The following is a 20,310-nucleotide window of genomic DNA, read 5'->3' as shown; positions in this document are numbered from 1 at the left end:
TTCCGCCGCAAAGTAAAGTTCTCTGTCTCTTTAAATGTAACAAAACAGTGCAAATGAAAAATTCAACCCGTGCAATGTTCTAATTGATCGTCAAACCACTTTCCAAGGCTCAGCCCCCCCCTGGGTATATAGAGATGCTGGGGCCCTGCGCCTCTTTGTGTGACACATGTGAAGCGACGTCACAATCACGAGTAAACAATAGCAGCCAGACACTTGCCTTTTAATACACATCTCTGTTGTGCCCACAGTACAATGCCCAGGGTGGGTGCAGTGGCAAGAACTGAATGGAGGAGGAGAATATTTAGTGTCGGGGGAGGACAGCACTATAAAAGAAATAATCCCCCCCCTCCTCACGCAATAAGATCTCCCATGCTGTGTTCTGTCAGCCCTATCTCATCACTATCTTCTTTAAAGAGACGCTCACAAGCCGTGTCCCCATAGGGCCCATCCTGGGGCATCCGAAGCTCTTGTCCTGCCCCCCGTCAGCCTGTGAGTTTCTGGATGGTTTTATTGTAGTACTGTGTGATGGTCGGGGTCAGGGGGTTCCAGCTGTTGGCGTGCAGCTCTATGACCTCAAGGAGGAGGGAGCGCGTCAGCATGGACTCCGAGGGGCACAACATCTTGTCTCGCGCTGTTGCCAGGAGCTCCGACATCATTTCGGGCAGTTGGTCTTCCAACAAGCGACCCGTGCTCTGCAGCTGTCAATAGAGAAAGGGGGTCAGTAGGCAGCATAGTAGCGATTGTTACGTCACCTAAGGTCCCCAATGGGGAGACAGATGCTCCTAATCAGGATCATCATGAGAATAGGGGTACTGCACTCAGGGGCCCCAAGTAACAGGGTGCCATAAGACCCCCATATGTAATATAAAGCACTAGGTTTGAACAGTAGCAGTAACTCATAGCAGACAATAAGTGTTTGCATTTAATCAGGTGACTGGTAAATTCTACCTGCTGATTGGTTGCTATGGGTTACTGCACCTGGGCAAACTTAGTGCCTTTCATTAAATAACCCCCATAAAAGTGTGATCAGCAGGTCCTGTTGTGGGCGTGTCTTGCAGAGAGTGAGTTGGAAAGTGGGTGGAGATCAGATTGGGGGTGGGGTTAACACATAATGCAGGTGATTGCGGAGGCTTAGGGTTGTAGTTATGTGTAGGGATGGGCGAATTTTTTCGCCTTGTTTCACCGCAGAAATGATGCCCATAGACTTGTATGGTGTCGTGTGACACCATACCAAAAAAAAAAAAGGGCTTATTTGTCAGTGGGCAAAGCTGCCACCAGACAGGGGCAATGATTATTATTTATGTAGTGCTGACATGTTGCTATAGGTTATTGGACTAGGAAAAAAAACCTTTATATAAAAAAAATAATGAAGACCAATTAAAACATTGCTTAGAACCGGACATTCTATAAAATACTTAAAGTTAACTTAAAGGTGAACCACCACTTTAAGATAATGAAAGCCCGCGTACTGGTTGCCATATATGGGTTAATACTGAGCCTTTTCTTCAGGGATTGGTTTGATTTCAAGCACAAAGGTTGGGAAATCTCCAAGGGCTGTGGATGTGACTCTGTTCCTAGAGGACCCCTATTTGATCCAATCATTGAGCTGGGAGTCGGGAGATCAGGCCAATGTAGCCAAGCTTCTGGGTGGCATAACCAGGACATTGATCCGAACAATACATTTGGCCTCACCTCCATAGAGCAACACAGCACGGCGTCCTCCTTCACATCCTCCGACTGCAACAGCTGAAAGACAATAACATCGGTCAGTTTGGGAGTTTTACTTTGAAAGCAGCAAGTAAGTTGCAGGTAAAACTTAGTCCCTGTGTAAAATGTATAATGAAGCAATAGAATTCTTAATGAATCAGATAAAATTAAGCGTAGGACTGGCCAGATATGGGATGACTTTGACGTAGTTGTTCAGCTTAAATATATTGCAATATATGGACAAACAATCCCTGTGTTGTTTAAAGGGTAAGGCATTTTTCAGTAGCAGTAGCACAAAATGTCTCTGTCTTAAATATATTGATAATGGGTTGAGTGCAGAGGACTCTTGTATTTGACTAACTCTATACTCGGGTATTTTGCCACAAGCTCAGAGAGGGCCAGTGACTTTGGCTCCTGACAGACTGAAAGAAATAGTGACAGGAGGCGTCTGGGGATTCTACAGCTGCTCATTGAGGCTGCACTGCTCATTAAAACGAGACTTTGTACCAAATGAGCCACCTGCCGTCTCTTTCTCCTTTGCTCTCCTGACCCCTGGGATGTAGGGATCCACTGACCCCTCTCTCTCATCATGGGACACCGGAGAGGCGGAACATGCCCCAATCCCAAAAGGAACAATAGGAGCATCATTATGTCTCTTTACAGAGTCCCATAGACAAAATAGAAGGAGAACCAACTGTCCCATCTGAGATAGGTTTATGCTTTTCTTCACATGATTTCCTTGGGTGTTTATGTTTCTGTAAGTTCTCAAAGCAATGGAGGTTGGGCTTTTTCAGTTGAAACCCCCCTTGGAGGTCCAACCTTGGCTCAGGGTCCCCAATAGCTCATTACATGGTCAGAGATAAAGGCAAATATCAGGGTATAAAAGCGGAATGGCACTCTCCCAACTGCCACTCACCAAGGCACTAAGAACAAAATGGCAGCTGGTATATTTAAAGGGGTTGTTCATCTTCCAACACTTTTTGCAGTTCAGTTGGTTTCAGAAATAAAGATTTTTTCAAATTAGTTTCTATTTTTTTTCTAAATTTTCTATAAGGTGTAAATCAAAATTTTCACCTTTCTAAAGCAGCTCTGGGAAGGGGGGCAGGGTCGCCGACCCTCTAAACTTTTCAAAATTGATACATTTCTTATCTTTTCCCTGAGTTTCATTAAGGGCAGAGACACACGCTCAGATTCAGGGGGAAGATTAGTCTCTCAGTGACAATTCTCTTCTTCTGTGGGGCGACTAATCTCCCCGAACTGCCTCCCGCCAGCTACAATGTAAATTGCCGGCGGGATGGCAATTGATGCGCTTAGTTTTCCAAAGTCGCTTCACGAGCAAACTTCGGGGGACTTCAGAAAACAAAGTGCTCCGAGTGCCATCCCGCCGGCAATTTAGATTCTAGCCGACGGGAGGCAGTTCGGGGAGATTAGTCGCCCCAAAGAAAAGGCGATTTCTTACTGGGCGACTAAATCTCCCCGAATCTGAGCGTGTCTCTGCCCTAATGGCGGCTGTTAGAATTGATACAATAGTTGCTAATACTCCAGAGATGCTGCTGAGAAATGTATTAGCTAAATGTTGCCAAATTGTAACAGTTCAGAAACTGCACCTGAATTACTAAACTGTCAGACAAACACCAGAGACAGGAACTTTAGACTTAGATTTTGGAAAAACTGTAAAAAAAAAAAAAATGGAAAGCTATTGAAAAAAGTCTTTTTTTATTTCTGGAGAAGAATCTGAATAGAACTCAACTGAAAAAGTGTTTGGAAGGTGAACACCCCCTTTAACATTCTTACCCAGAATGCCTTGTTGCATTGCTTTGCATGACGGCAGCTCATCTTTATAAAGACTAACAATAGAAGGAGCATCTTTAAAAATCACTTTCCCTCTGCAATTTCAGGCTCGTTGAGTGCCAAGATGGCTGCCGGCCAAGCATCCAATCAGAGGGGCCGGATGACGCACCTCTGTGCGAGACGCATGTTGGTTCCCTCCGCTTGTTTATGAATGTGTTTAATCACCTTCCCAAATGTATTCCTGAAAGTCTGACAAATACTTAGCACTTGGGATCTCTCCAGGGTTTGGATTAGCGTCTCGAGGGAAGGGAGGGGATGCGGGTGGGTGAAGGGCACGAGCGGTGCCAGTTCCCTCAGGACATCTCCGTACTCAGCACACACTGTTACTGGCTCACAGCCCTTGTCCTGACTATCACTGTCACTGACATCACTTCATCTACTTAATGACAAGCTCTTTTGTTCTCAAACATGAACGGATATACAGGAAGAACTTTGCTGCCATACTAATGGGCATTCAGAAACACTTACACTAGAATCTCAGCTGCCATAAAGCAGGACAGGACTGTTGCTTACAATGGGGATCAGATAGGATCTGTGCAGCCACTGGGACAGAATGTTCTGTTATACAGATAGCTAGAATCTCAGCTGCCATAAAGCAGGACAGGACTGTTGCTTACAATGGGGATCAGATAGGATCTGTGCGGCCACTGGGACAGAATGCTCTGTTATACAGATAGCTAGAATCTCAGCTGCCATAAAGCAGGACAGGACTGTTGCTTACAATGGGGATCAGATAGGATCTGTGCAGCCACTGGGACAGAATGCTCTGTTATACAGATAGCTAGAATCTCAGCTGCCATAAAGCAGGACAGGACTGCTGCTTATAATGGGGATCAGATAGGATCTGTGCAGCCACTGGGACAGAATGTTCTGTTATACAGATAGCTAGAATCTCAGCTGCCATAAAGCAGGACAGGACTGCTGCTTACAATGGGGATCAGATAGGATCTGTGCAGCCACTGGGACAGAATGTTCTGTTATACAGATAGCTAGAATCTCAGCTGCCATAAAGCAGGACAGGACTGTTGCTTACAATGGGGATCAGATAGGATCTGTGCGGCCACTGGGACAGAATGCTCTGTTATACAGATAGCTAGAATCTCAGCTGCCATAAAGCAGGACAGGACTGTTGCTTACAATGGGGATCAGATAGGATCTGTGCAGCCACTGGGACAGAATGCTCTGTTATACAGATAGCTAGAATCTCAGCTGCCATAAAGCAGGACAGGACTGCTGCTTACAATGGGGATCAGATAGGATCTGTGCAGCCACTGGGACAGAATGTTCTGTTATACAGATAGCTAGAATCTCAGCTGCCATAAAGCAGGACAGGACTGCTGCTTACAATGGGGATCAGATAGGATCTGTGCAGCCACTGGGACAGAATGTTCTGTTATACAGATAGCTAGAATCTCAGCTGCCATAAAGCAGGACAGGACTGCTGCTTACAATGGGGATCAGATAGGATCTGTGCATCCGCTGGGACAGAATGCTCTGTTATACAGATAGCTAGAATCTCAGCTGCCATAAAGCAGGACAGGACTGCTGCTTACAATGGGGATCAGATAGGATCTGTGCAGCCACTGGGACAGAATGTTCTGTTATACAGATAGCTAGAATCTCAGCTGCCATAAAGCAGGACAGGACTGCTGCTTACAATGGGGATCAGATAGGATCTGTGCAGCCACTGGGACAGAATGCTCTGTTATACAGATAGCTAGAATCTCAGCTGCCATAAAGCAGGACAGGACTGCTGCTTACAATGGGGATCAGATAGGATCTGTGCGGCCACTGGGACAGAATGTTCTGTTATACAGATAGCTAGAATCTCAGCTGCCATAAAGCAGGACAGGACTGCTGCTTACAGTGAGGACCAGGGAAGTTTTTAGAGATAATGAGCAAGTCACTGTTGTTTAAACCCAGGTGTAGCTTTAAGACAAGGAGGAGTTCATTTTAAAGGGGTTGTTCACCTTCAAGCACTTTTTTCAGTTCAGTTGGTTTCAGATAGATCACCAGAAATAAGGACCTTTTCCAATGACTTTCTATCTTCTATTTGTGACCGTTTTTCTAATATTGAAGTGTAAAGTTTCATTTTTCACCTTCTAAAGCAGCTCTGGGAAGGGGGTCGCCGACTCTTTAACTGGTTTAAATTGATACATTTAGTTGATACATTTCTTATCTTTGTCCCTGCTGAGCAGAATCTCTGGGTTTCATTACAGGCAGCTGATAGACTTGATACAATAGTTGCTGATACTCCACAGATACTGTTGATCAACTAATTGTACCAACTAAATGTAGCAAATTGTAAAGCTCCCCATAGACGCGACGATTCTTCTTGCCGAACGACCGATTTTAGGGAAGTCCGACCAATCCTTCGAAATTATCGCGCGATTAGTGGGATTCGAACGATCGTACATCTTACCATTTTTCGGCCGACATCTGTCAGGAAATTGATCGGCCAGGTCAAAAAGTCTTTGTCGGTCCCAGTGCAATCTATCTATGTTTGCAGGGCCAAGCAGGCGGCTCCCCTTTGTTTTCCTGGCAAATTGGTCTTTTTAGTTGATGGTAAATTCGTACGATCTTTTAAAAATCTCAACATCTATGGCCATCTTAACAGTTCAGATGCTCCTGGATCACTGAGCTGCCAGACTGAAACCCCAGAGACACGAACGTTCAATTTTGGGAAAACGGTAAAAAATAAAAGATGGAAAACGATTGAAAAAAAGTCTTTGTTTATGGTGAATAATCCGAAAACAACGCAACTGAAAAAAGTGTTTGGAAGGTGAACAACCCCTTTAAGTGAAGTTTAACTGGGAAGTGCAAGTTGATTATATTAGGGATGCACTGAATCCATTATTTGGGATTCGGCCGAATGCCCAAATCCTTGGTGAAAGATTCTGCCGAATACTGAACCAAATCCAAATTTGCATAAGCAAATTAGGGGCAGGAAAGGAAAAAGTGGAAACAATTCTTCTTTTGTGACAAAAAGTCACGTGATTTCCCAACCCCCACCAAATTAGGATTCGGATTTGGTTCGGTCAGGCACAAGGATTAGTTTGAATCCGAATCCTGCTGAAAAAGGCCGAATCCCGAACGGAATCCTGGTTAGGTGCATCCCTAGATGATATATCTTCCAACATTTCCATATCAAATAAATTGTCTTGAGAATTGTAACGGGACCATCCCGCGGATGACGAGAGAATTTAGTTGACATAGGAGAGCAGCCATTACCTCCCTAAGGCAGGTATAGATGGGACAGACAAGGACTCGGAAAGGTTCGGCTGCGCTACTTCTCATGGTGCCGAAGACTTCGCACAGAAAGGTGATGAAACCCAGCCAGCGTTCCACATCCGAGCGGTGCATCTCTTCCCTTATGGAGAAATCCTTCTGCAAAACACAAATGAAAAGAACAGTCACCCAGGGTTGTGAGACACCGAAATGAGCCAATAGATTCCTGCAAACGGCGAGATGTCAGGAATCCGTTCAACTGCTTTTACTTTAATTGTGAAATCAACAGAAAAAAAGGGGAAACCAGTTAACCAGAGTGTGGTTATTTCAGTCTCGAGGATCAGACTGTTGTCTCTGCTGCTATTTATATATATAAATATATGGAGCCTGAATGTAATGTCCGGCTGCACATGACTTGACTTACAGACACTTGGCTCCTTTACAAAAGGCTAATAAACCCCCATATGTAATAAAAGGCACTAAGTTTGCCCGGGAGCAGTAACCCATAGCAACCAATATGAGGTTTGCTTTTAAACAGGTGACCAGTAAATGCTACCTGCTGATTGGTTGCTATGGTTTATTGCTCCTGGGCAAACTTAGAGCCTTTATTACATACCTCCCTAAGTGCAGGATTGGTAAGGGACACAATATCGCTGCCCTTAGGGTCCCATGTACTAAGAACTTTCTCCCCCAGCCCCTCTAGAAGCTCAGTCCCCTTCAGCTCCCAGGCTTGTCAGGCCAAGGTTAACAAGGAGGGCTTAGGGTCCCCTGCACTTGTTCCTATCCCCTCGAAAAGTGTAACCCCCTCCTGCCCCTTGGGCTGACAAGTAGGAGAGGACCTTAGAGTCCAAGACACAAATCAATTGCTCCGAGTGGATCCAGAATGGAAACCTCCTCCTGCCCCATGGAGCAATCTACAAAGAGCGTATTTTGCCCAGTTATGCCCATCTTGAGTGGGAGATATAAGGCTGATCTTATCATAGGCCCAAGCCAACGATCTGACCACAACGCTGGCAATGCAGGCAGACAGAACGAGGACAGCATTAATGAACAGGCCAGATAACAGTTGAGGTAGCCCATCAGAGGGCCCTATACATTGGCCAACAAGCTGCCAACTTGGTCTGTCAGCAACTTTTATTGCCCTGTGTATGACCACATTTAGAATTTCACACAAAGCACTTGTTCCTGGACCCTCCAGTTGTGTGACCCCTTGCTGCCCATTGGATCGCGGACGCATCCTTGCGTTTATGCGGTCCCGCGATCTTACCCCCTGTTTCGGATGCATTATAATCCAATCATTCGGCCCTAGGGCCCACGATCGGATCAGCCCGATCAGCGCCGGATTCACTGGACGGGCACCCCTAGGCCGTGCGCTCCGCACGGTCCTAGCGCCCGCCCACACTACCACACGCTACCGCAAAAGCGCCAGCGTGCGAGCACCGGTGCACTGGGGAGCACAGGCTCCCCACAGAGCGGCTGGGCGGCATGCTGCCCCCAAAAATGTGCCGCCCTAGACCCGGGCCTGAGCCCGATATCGCCCACTTCACTGTGGGCATATCAGGGAGAGATCCGCTCATTTGGCAACATTGCCAAACGGGTGGATCTCTACGTCTATGGCCACCTTTAGAAACAAGCAGTAAGTACAGGGTTAGTATACCACAGCCAGGGCCACCATCAGGGGGACTCAGGGAGTACATTTGTACTGGTCCTAAAAGGGGAACCGCTGAAATCCTGAAGAGCCAAAGATCCGAAGTCACGAAGACCAAAAGTGTTGATGAGTCAAAGTCATGAAAAGACCTGAAGCAACAAATAGACCCGAAGGAACAATTAAGGTTGCCACCTTCTCTCGAAAAAAATATCGGCCTTCCTATATATTTATGTTTTTCCCCTATTAATAACATTGGGATCAACCATCATTTTTAACGGCCAGGCCAGTGTAATAAAAGCCAGATGGCAAACCCTAGCCACAAATAGACCCAAAGTTGAAGTCCTGAAACCACGAAGAGACCCAAAGCCACAAAAGAAGCTGAAGCTGAAGCCACAAAGCTGCGAAAATACCCAAGCCACGAAAGGAGCCGAAGGTAAGTTCCATTGAACACCAATGTGTTTTTTATTATTTTTTATTTAAACCCCTGGCCACCAGTCTTATACAGCAGAACCCCCATTTTATGTTTTTCAGGGGACAAGAAAAAATGGTGTAAAATCCAGGAAAATGTAAAATCAGGGAAATGTATTATGCAGAAAACAACAATGTAAAATGAGGGAAAACTTAAAATCAGGGGGATGTAAAATTAAGGTTCCACTGTATTTTAATAAGATATAGGCCCCTGGACACCAATGTTTTTTTTTAATTCTACAGGACCCCTGGCGACATTGGGTCCCAGAAAATATTGTTGTATGGGGCCCAGTGATTTGTGATGGTGGCCTGACCACGGCACTCCTTGCTTGTACCTCCTCACACGCTCACATTCAAGACTTTGCAAGGGCTGCACCCCTCCTCTGGAATTCTCTCCCACGGTCTGTCCCACTTTCTCCCAACCTTTCTGCTTTCAAGAAATCTCTGAAAACGCACTTCTTTCGAGAAGCCTCCCCTCACTCTGCTTAACTACCAAACGCAACACCACATACAGTACCACATTTCTCACCCACTTAATTCGATCTTGCCCACTCCCACACCTTGTGTATTACTCCCTTCCCTTTAGAGTGTAAGCTCTTTCTGCATAGGGCCTTCCTCACCTTTTTGTACCTGTATTGATTGTGATGTTTGTTACTCCATATATTCTATGTATATAATTCATGTGATTTAGTTGTATAATCACATTTACTTTACAGTGCTACGCAATATGTTGGCGCTATATAAATACATGTTAATAATAATAATAATAAATTCTAAAAATGATACACAAACGTTACCCTGGGCATCCCACGCTACTCACTGCTTACACAAGTATAAGAGCTAATCCGCAATAAAAGAATGTCATTTCTTTATTTATGGGCCACAGACGGGTGAGGAGGTTCATTCTGCTGCTGTGTAATTCACCAGATACTCACACACACACACTCACACAGACAGACAGACAGACAGACAGACAGACAGACAGACAGACACACACACACACAACAGACAGACACACAGACAGACACACAGACAGACACACAGACAGACACACACACACACACAGGGCGCCTTGCTAGGAAAGCACAACAGACACACAAGATAATGAGAAAAGATAAAACATTCCAGTCTGTAAGATGAACAGATAAAGAAGTTGCTCTTGATGAACTTCCTTCCTTTGCACTTGTGTTTATTCAGATTTAGCCATTTAATGAAGTCCTCATTGTATGAAGCAGCGAGGATTTTTGAACCTATGAATGAATGTCTGATGAAATGAGTATCGGGGGAAAAACTTTAAACAACATGCTGTTGCTAAACGCCTTAGCCATCTGAATCAATTGTCCCAAATGGAAAAAAATCTAAAAGAGGAGAAGCCCATGAAGCTCATTTAGTCACAGTGTTGACACCATGCTACCTCACTCATACCTGATGACTATATAAATTCCACCAGGTATGGATGACATGCTTGGCCTATAAATATGTCAAAGGCTATTCCCAGCAAATTAATTCCGGAGGATGTTGGGATCACCATTAGATCCAGAAATTGGAACACCATAAAAATGGTTTGATATCAACATCAGTGGAGTTCTCATGCTTTTGTTTTGGAATGTGCCAAGATTTTAAAGCTCCTGATGATCCCCACCGATATCTTGGTTCCATGGATATCAGTTTGGTTCGTCAATTGAACATGATGGAGAATGTTAAACCGTTCATGCACCATATGTATTGGAGACATGCAGATCATTCCAACACCAACAAACAATAGATAGGTGATCATGTTGTAGATAAGCCCTAGTACTGGCATGTCCAAAGTCAGGGGCCAATTGCGGCCCATTTTTAAATTTACAGTGGTCCTCAGCCTCCATCATGTAATTAATAATAATGCGGCCCCCCAGCACAGTGCAATCATTGCGTAGCTGTAGCAGTAATATTTGGGCACATTAGTGAAATGATCTGCCACTTGGTCTATACTGCTGCCTGTGTGCTGAAGGTGTTAGTAATAGACACGTACTGGCACGTAGTGACCCACCGCTCTCACATACTTCTTTAGGGCTGAAGGTGCAATAGACGTACTAAAGTGCCAGTACAGTAAACTAAAAAAGTATTTGACAGTGACATTACGTGCCAATAGTCCATTACTAACACCTTCAGCACACAGGCAGCAGTATAGACCAAGTGGCAGATCATTTCACCAATGTGCCCAAATATTACTGCTACAGCTACACGATTCCTTGTTTAAATGAGTTAAATTATGTTAATGGTTCAAAGAATGTCAGGCTGAATGGTTGGCCCCCACACATTTTCACCTCACCAAATTTGGCCCTCGTTGCAAAAAGTTTGGACACCCCTGCCCTAGTAGAATATTCCATGGCAAAGTAGTCAACAAGAGGGCTACCATTATCATTTTCACGACTCCCAAAGATGTTGGGAACTGCAGTCCAAAGGAAACCTTCAAATTTGACATCCCCGGGAAGGGGGTGAAGGGGGATAGAAGCTGAATAAATGCACAGGGTTTAGCAACAGATGAGTTGATGACATGGGAAGCTGGGAATGAGATGAATGAAAGGAATTAAGTTCCATGAAGTTCAGTTATGGAGAGCCTCAGGGGCAGATGTATCAAGGGTCGAATTTCGAGGGGTTATATCCCTCGAAATTCGACTGGGGAAAAGAATCGAATAGGCAATTCGGGCGAATTTACACGCTGGCGAATAGTCAAATGGGCGAATATTCGCCCGGCGAACAGTCGCACGAAGGAATAGTCGCACAATCTAATATTCGATCGAAGGATCGATCGAATGCCTTTTTATTCGATCAAAAACTTAGAAAACAAGCCTATGGGACTTTCCCATAGGCTTTTAAAACAATTCGGTAAGTTTTAGGTGGCGAAGTAGGCAGTCTAAGTATTTTTAAAAGATACAGTACTTCGACTATCGAATGGGCGAATAGTCGTAGCGTTTTTGTGCTCGATCTATTCGAATGATTCTACTCAGGCGAATTTACGCCAATTCGATAGTCGAGGAGCACAAAAAACTACTCTATTCCTTAACTCGAACTTAGTGAATGGGCCCCTCAGTCTGGACTAACAAACCATCTTTTTTTGGGATGTGGGGTGTAGAAATTATAGGAGAAATATCACGGACATACCCCTGCTCCCCCTAATGATAAGACCTGCCCCATTGGAACCAACACCAACCATGGACCTTTACTTTTAACGCAACCTGAAGCTGTTGGTTTCATGATGGAGAAGACTTCCACTGATTTCACCAAAAGGGAGAGATAAGGTAGAGCAAAGGGACTCAAGAGAGACAGTCTGGTAATACCAAAAGCTGGACCCACCACCCACCTCAGCAACCCCAATTACTGACCCAAACCCACACGACCAACAGGTATCAAATACAGCTTATTATTAGCGGTTGCCATACAGGGGGTAGAAGAGCAACAGATGAGATCTGTGATATGACATGGGAAGTTGGGGATGAGATGAATGAAAGGAGGGGAATTAAGTTCCAAGTAATGAGAAACACATCTTTGTGATACACAATGTCAGGGGCGTAACTATAGAGGAAGCAGACCCTGCAGCTGCATAAGGTATATGGGGCCCCATGAGGCCCTAATTAATTAGCAATTTGAACATATATTGGTAAAACAGGACAATCTCTGGATATGTTGAGGGCCCTAAAATTAATTTGCTGTGGGGCCCAGTAACATCTAGTTACACCACTGCACAATGTTGTGATAACCTGCTATTAGAAATGAGATAAACTTGGAGGACTAATTCATTGAACAAGTTCCCTTGGTGAGACCATCTCTTGGCTCAGCAAGGTGCAGGTCTAGTGGGACACTTTTGGGTAATGTAAGAAATTCACAACTGGGCCCCCCAAAAGGAATGTGATCTCATTAAAGCTATGGGTTACCTGTATTAGAGACATAAATATACCCAGGGTATGGGCAGTTAGTAGGTCATTCCAGAACCCCCCACCCCAGAGCCTTCTTTATGTTCTCCAAAGTGTCTCGAAAGAGGGTTTAATCTCAATATGTAAAACTGTAAGAACTGTAAAACAAGAGCAACAGAAAGGCTGCAAGTTAGAAACCTCTGATTAATGTATTTCTCCCCCTTGGATGGGACCCCAGCCTCCTTGGACTGCCAGGGGCTACCTGACCCCCGAGCAAGGGGTTAATAAAGGAAGCTTTCATTGCAGTTTCCTGTTCATTCCCATTACATGGAACAATCCTAAGGACGAGTGTAATAGATTTAAATATTTACATTTGCTGGTGATTTTAACATGGGTTGAGCTCCTCGCTGTACGGTACATACATCTGGTGAGGAGACTATAGGAACAAAGGGGTTTATTTCTCATACGAATCAGGGCTGAGTCCATTGGTTTCTTTTGTTTTGATCTGGCACGTTCCTGCACCTCGTTGCCTGTATGTTTAAATGGCTGTCATTAGATATATTAAACAGTGGGATCGCAGGACGGAAATGAGCTTTTCCTATTGGCTCGGGGCTGTGCATTATAGAACCATGAAGCAATGTCTTCCATCAGTATCTGAATGCCAGGATGCCTCTGTTTATTTGGGCTACGTTTAGGAATCATGCTGAGATGCCCTAATGGTTCTATTTTGGCTGGATGGTTACCAGGATGGAGGGAAAAAGGGCGATACGCGATGGGAGCAGCTGCAGTAATGTGACAGTTTGTCTGGGGCACGGATATCTAAATATTGGCCATACTGCCATGCAGGGGGGCGAGTTTGAAGTTCAGTTATAAAGGGTCATCTTTCATCTTTGGGGGTGTAAAATTTATAGGAGAATTCATGGAAAATAAATCTGCTGTGCTCTCTCCAAACATAGTAAGGGCATACCCCTGCTGCCCCCAATGATAAGACCTTCCCCTGGGGAACCAAAACCAACCAAAGTCCAAGCTGCTGGTGGCATGATGGAGAAGACTTCCACTGATATCACCAGCAGGGAGAGATACGGTAGAGGCTCAAGATGACAAGTCGCCCACCTAAACCCACACCAGCAACCCCAATTACTGACCCAAACCCACACGACCAAAGGATATCAAATATGCATGCACATTACTAACAGTTGCCATGATTTGCTTGACTTCTGATGCTACGCTCTCTTTTTTGTGAAGGCAAGTTCTCTCACTCCCATTTCAGCAAACCTATTCTGTATTTGAGTATAGGGGCATGACTGTGCTGAAAATATGGTTCACACTGAGCATCCAGATACCTAGGCCTGACAGAGTTGGAGTGGTTGAGTCCTGCATTGGTGCACTTGTTCCATTACTGATGGGCACCCACGTGTGTAAAGCCTAGAGGTGAACATTGATGGAGAGGAGTATGGAGAAGTAAGAAAGAGAAGGGTTTCAAGTTGTAATATGGGTGTAGTGCTAATACAAGCTACATGCAGTACTCAGTGATCTTCAGGGCTTTATTTCCTAGTAATGGGACAAATCCACTCTTCTTCAGGCAACTAAACTCCCCTTACTGCCTTCCTGTTTCCTTGTGAGGCAACTTCGGGCAACTTTGGAAACGAAGCGCTCCGAGTGCCATCCCGCCGGTGATTTAGATTACTTTGGGCGACTTTGGAAAACAAATCACTCGGGGAGATTAGTTGCCAGGAGAAAAGGCAATTTTTCGCCGGGCGACATCTCCCCGAATCGCCACGTGTCTCTGCCCTTAAGGCAGGGGCACACAAAGCTACTGAGGGAGATTGGTCGCCCAGTGACAAACTGATTCGTCTCCGGGCGACTAATATTCCCGAACTGCCTCCCCGCTGGCTAGAATCTAAATCGCCCACGGGATGGCACTTGGAATGCTTCGTTTTCCGAAGTTGCCCGAAGTTTCCTCGTGAGGAGCAACTTCGGAAAAGGAAGCAATCCGAGTGCCACCCACCGGCCATTTAGAATATAGCCAGCAGGGGATTAGTCGCCCGAAGAAAAGGTGATTTGTTGCCAGGCGACTAATCTCCCTGAATCTCCACGTGTCTCTGCCCTTAGGGCAGGGGCACAAAAAGTTACTGGGTGAGATTGGCCGGCCAGTGACAAACTGATTCTTATTTGGGAGACTAATCAACCCAAACTGCCTCCCGCCGGCTAGAATCTAAATTACGGTACTGGTGGAATGGCAATCGAATTGCTTTGTTTTCCGAAGTCAACCGAAATTTTCCTTCAGAAAGCTAAACGCTCCAAGTGCCATCCCTTCGGCAATTTAGATTGTAGCCGGTGGGAGGCAGTTCGGGGAGATTAGTCATTGGGCTCAGATGTTTCACTGTACCACTTTTTTTTTTGTATTCACTATTTACACAGATCCCTATCCATTATTTTCAGCGATACAACTGGATTAGCCAAGAACACCAGTTAATCTGTCTGGACAGCAGCAAATCAAAATGCCATTTGTGCCTTGAGTTTACAGGGAAAGTTCAACATGTTCAACTGCAAAGCTCTGTGGATTCTATAACAGGATTGGGAGTGTGGGAGTGGGTGCAAGTGGGTGTTTAGCACATGCGGGATGAGTGGAAGGTGACACTGAGCAGGATGGTGCTGCTGGAGACAGCGGAAAGGGACAAAATTAACTATAGGGTGGGAGAAGTGGCAACGACTTGATAATGGAGTGGGGGGTGTAGTAGTGTGAGGGTGTGTGAGCTCAGATAACATTCCGGAGTAACAAGGACAGTGTGATAGCGGCTTGAGAGGGGAGCAAGGAATGCAGCCTAGAGGGTCAGATAAGCCCCAAAAAAAGAGGCAGGAGCAGGAAGGATCCTGATAAGGCAAGAAGGGACCTGCCATAATGAGATTATGACACAGGGGCAGATTTACTAAGGTTCTAATGGTAAATTCAAATTTAATTTTTTTTTGTCAAAACTCACAAATTTGAATTTTAAACCACCAACTTGAATTTGAATGTGAGATTTCTCACACCACGACCCTGGAAACAGTTCTGATTTGACTATTCTCCACCCCAAACCCGCCGAGATCACGTACAAGTCAATGGCAGAGGTCTCTTAAACTATTTGAAGATATTAACGGTAGCGATGAGGCAATTTTCTGGCAAGTTTTGCTGCGAAAATGACGCCCCATAGACTCCAATGGGAGTCTATGTTGTGCGTAAAAATTACAAAAAATTTGTTGTAGAAAAACTCGATCTGAATTTTTGGGTCGTTCCTATTCGATCGAATATTAGACGTTCGAGTTTTTTCATAAATAACCTCCCCTTCGAGTCGAATTTATTAGAGTTGAATAGAATTCACATAACTTTGAAATTCGACCTTTGATCTTCCCAAGAATTCCCAGAATTCTCTTCCAGCCACAGCTATAACAGACCTGAGCTTGTAAACACATTACTCTGGGGGATCAAAACACCTGCAGTGATTAAAATACCCCTAACCCACCAACAAACCTCCTCTTCTTTGGGGCGACTTATCTCCCCGAACTGCCTCCCCGCCGGCTTGAATGAAAATCGCAGACGGGATGGCACTTGGGAGTCGCCAGAAGTTTCCTCATGAGGCAACGGAAAACGAATTGCTCCAAGTGCCATACCGCCGGTGATTTCTATCTGGAGGGATCCAGTTCGGGGAGATTAGTTGCCTGGCGACAAATCTCCTCTTCTTCGGGCGACTAATCTCCAGAAACTGCCTCCCGTCGGCTAGAATGTAAATCGCCGGCTAGATGGCTTCATTTTCCCAAATGAGTGTGTGCCCTCAAACCTAAAGCTGTCCATACATGGAGAGATCCGCTCGTTTGGCCACCTTGAGGTGGGCAATATTGGGCTGATCCGATCGTGGGCCCTAGGGCCCTATGATCGGATCCTAACGGTGGCTTTACGGGCGGTCGGATCACAGGACCGCATCAACGAACAGATGAGGCCGCAATCCGATGGGATTTTTAGTCCCATCCAATCGAGATCTAGCCGAATTTCGGGGAAGCTTGTCGGGGGGCCCTATACACGGGCCAATAAGCTGCTGACTCGGTCTGTCGGCAGCTTTTATCGGCCCATGTATGGCCACCTTAAGAGTCAAAAGAAGACAATTTAAAAAGTATTAAAAAAGAAAAAATGAAGGCCAATCACAAGGTTGCTTATGTTGTAGAATTCTATAAGATACTAAAAGTTAAGTTATAGGGGTGGCTTGTTAATGTATAGAATGCACCCCTATCATATGATTCCTGGTTGATCAGCCCTACTAGTAGAAGTAGTCTATGGAAGGAGTGTATTCCGGAGCATGGGGGGGTACAGGGGAGCTCAGTATTTGAGGGCAGGGTTGAGCTCCATGCTGAGATGCTGTCCCCAGGCACAGACCATCTCCTTTGGACTTATCTCTAACATATAAAATGCATGGGACAAGTTGTTGCGCTGTGAACTGCAATCCTGGATAATCTGTTTTTTGGGAGTGGGTTTCTGCTTCTGAAGTGAAGCAAGAATAAAGGCAAACGCAAGAGGGAAATTGGCTGCGGGATCAGCAGGCAGATAAAGGGCAAGTAAGCCTGGGGCTGCTCTTTGATATGCGCATATCATTGAGCACAACTCTCTAACGACTCTTACGTTTGTGCAGATAAACCCGACCCTCCGCTCACCATCATTGTGTCTGTTCAAAGGGATTCTAGGTTTCTCGTGCAATTAAGGGTAAGGGCACACCTGGCGATTCGGGGAGATTTAGAGCCTGGCGACTAATCGGCGCTTCTTTGGGGCGACATCTGCCCGAATGGCATCCTCCTGTTTTCGTCCTGCTATAATGAAAAATCGCCTGTGGCTTAGCAAACGTGGTGCTTCGTATTCCGAAGTTGTCCCAAGTTTCCTCGTGAGGCAACTTCGGGTGACTTTGGAAAACGAAGCGCATTGTGTGCTATGCCACAGACGTTGTTCTGAAATGTGAATAGGTGGCAGCTTTGCTGCTTTTGAATCCTCTAAGTCTCCTGCCAGCGACTGGCACCTTTCTGCACCTCTTTCCCGACCAGACAGCAGAAATATTATAGGCAAATCTTGCAGGATAAACAGGCACAGCCCTGGGCTTCAATGGGCACTAATTCTACCATCAAACAAATCTTGAACAAAAGGACAGGACAATACACAAACAAGCACCTCAATAGGCTCCAAGGGCAGTTTGGGCTGGGGGTGCAGGCTACTGCTCAAACTGAAGCACCGGCCAATGGGCTTTCCCAATGCCAAGAGCCGTGCAGACTAGTGAGCCCTGCAAACACAGTGGGTGCCACGAGGGTGCAATTCATGCAGTCAGTCGTAATTTAGGCATGCTGCTTCTTTCCAGGTATTAGAAGGGATCTGGGGTTGCGTTGGAGACAAGACATTATGACAATAAGCCGCAGGAAACACTAACCTTAAAAGAGAACTAAACCCTAAAAATGAATATGGCTAAAAATGCCATATATTATATAGTGAACTTATTGCACGAGGCTAAAGTTTCAGCTTGTCAATAGCAGCAATGATCCAGGACTTCAAACTTGTCACAGGGGGTCACCATCTTGGAAAGTGTCTGTGACACTCACATGCTCAGTGGGCTCTGATTGGCTGTTGAGAAGCTAAGCTTAGGGCTCGTCACTAATTATCCAGCAGAAAATGAGCTTCCCTGGCTGTAATATAAGCTGATGCTACAGGTTTGCTGATTATTCAATTCTGATGCTAATTGCACTGGTTTCTGTGCTGCCATGTAGTAATTATGTGTATTTATTACTAATCAGCCTTATATTGTGACATTTCTATTCTATGTGTACTGTATATTGTGAGTGGCTCCCTAAGCTCAGTAAGTGACAGCAGCACAGAGCATGTGCAGTGAATCAGCAGAAAAGAAGATGGGGAGCTACTGGGGCATCTTTGTAGACACAGATCTTTACTGCTAAAGGGCTGTGGTTCCTTGGGCTGGTACAGAAGCACAAAACTTCATGTACAACATTTCTAGCTACTTCTTTAGTTAGGCTTTAGTTCTCCTTTAATGTGACTGGGGGTCATTGAGAGTAAATATGCTTGGCTGGAGCAGGATTACAGCAGCTCACCAGCGACTGAAGGATGGCAACTCCCTGGAGCATTAGCCCGGGGAGCCTGCGAGGGCAAAGACATCGGGGAAGTTAACAGCCAGTCACAATAGCACAGAAAATGGGCAATAGTACAATTATGACTATGTCACCTAATTAGCACTATGTAATTATTATTAACTAAATGCTCTTGCCTTTAACTGCAGTGTGATGATGGCACAATGGTGTCAGGAGGAGAAAGGGGTACAACCGTGGGGTATTGTTTATGAACCCCTCGGCCTGTCTTTGTTTATGTTACCCGGTTGCTAAGCTGAGAAATCCTAGCGACCAGCGTGAATGCTGCTACTAGACATGGAACGAGGTGCAGAAACAACACTGCCTGCTCCAGCTGAAAGGTTAATACTAAACTCGCAGTGTGCGAAGGGTTAATGCCCCCCCCCCCGTGCCAAATCGTCAGGCGCTGCTATTGAGGGATGCTCAGCGGCTGGAAGTGATGCCTGGCTGGAGGTGGATCAGTGAAAGATTTGGGACGGTCACACCCTGCAATGCTGACCTGCAATTCACCGGCCGCAGATTCTTCTCCATGTAAAGCCATTTTTTATTTATAGAGAAGAACTGATGTTTCTTTTATGGGAGCTGCGGAGGGCCGAGCCTGGAATAGAACTCATCTCCCCTGCGCTTTAGGGTCACGCGAAGTCTGTTCCATCTCCAGCTTCCCAGCGAGCAGGCGGGGCCCCTTTGTCAGGGAAAGATAAAAGAGGGGCCCAAATGTTTCCAGGTTATACCCAGTTAAATATATAAATAATATAAATATCAATTATACAACTGTTTTTAACCAGTTTTCTTATAAATAAAGAGGAAAGTCAAAACCAAAAATTCAATTACGTCGAATGAAAGGCAATGGGATTCTAAGCAACTTCCCGATATCCATTTAAATCTGTTCAACAAATCCACAACCGAAAGCAACGTCTGATTGGCCCACTCTTTTTCTATTCTGCGTGATGAAACAATGTAGCAGAAGGGGTTGTTCACCTTTAAGTTAAAGGGATCCTGTCATTGGAAAAAATGTTTTTTTCAAAACACATCAGTTAATAGTGCTGCTTCAGCAGAACTCTGCACTGAAATACAATTCTCAAAAGATTTTTTTTTATATTCAATTTTAAAATCTGACATGGGACTAGACATATTGTCAGTTTCCCAGCTGCCCCCAGTCATGTGATTTGTGCCAGCACTTTAGGATGGAACTACTTTCTGGCAGGCTGTTGTTTCTCCTACTCAATGTAACTGAATGTGTCTCAGTGGGACCTGGATTTTACTATTGAGTTCTGTTCTTAGATCTACCAGGCAGCTGTTATCTTGTGTTAGGGAGCTGTTATCTGGTTACCTTCCCATTGTTCTGTTGTTAGGCTGCTGGAGAAGAAA

The 20,310-nt window shown here is 45.2% G+C and overlaps 1 protein-coding gene across 1 annotated transcript in view; it reads right to left on the bottom strand.

The window, feature by feature from the left end:
• Positions 1-204: 204 nt before the first annotated feature.
• The window catches only part of ctif.S (CBP80/20-dependent translation initiation factor S homeolog), a 117,067-nt gene continuing 96,961 nt past the window's right edge, over positions 205-20,310 (bottom strand). Inside the window, exons 10-12 of the mRNA XM_018244596.2 lie at positions 6,790-6,945; positions 1,693-1,746; positions 205-698 (exon numbers count right to left, since the gene is read on the bottom strand). Of these exons, the coding sequence (XP_018100085.1) occupies positions 483-698; positions 1,693-1,746; positions 6,790-6,945 (426 nt within the window). The 3' untranslated portion in view covers positions 205-482. The remainder of the gene's footprint in view (positions 699-1,692; positions 1,747-6,789; positions 6,946-20,310) is intronic.

This window comes from Xenopus laevis, chromosome 1S (genome assembly GCF_017654675.1).
Source record: "Xenopus laevis strain J_2021 chromosome 1S, Xenopus_laevis_v10.1, whole genome shotgun sequence".
Taxonomy (NCBI): Eukaryota; Metazoa; Chordata; class Amphibia; order Anura; family Pipidae; genus Xenopus; species Xenopus laevis.
This window is presented reverse-complemented; position numbering and strand designations above follow the sequence as displayed.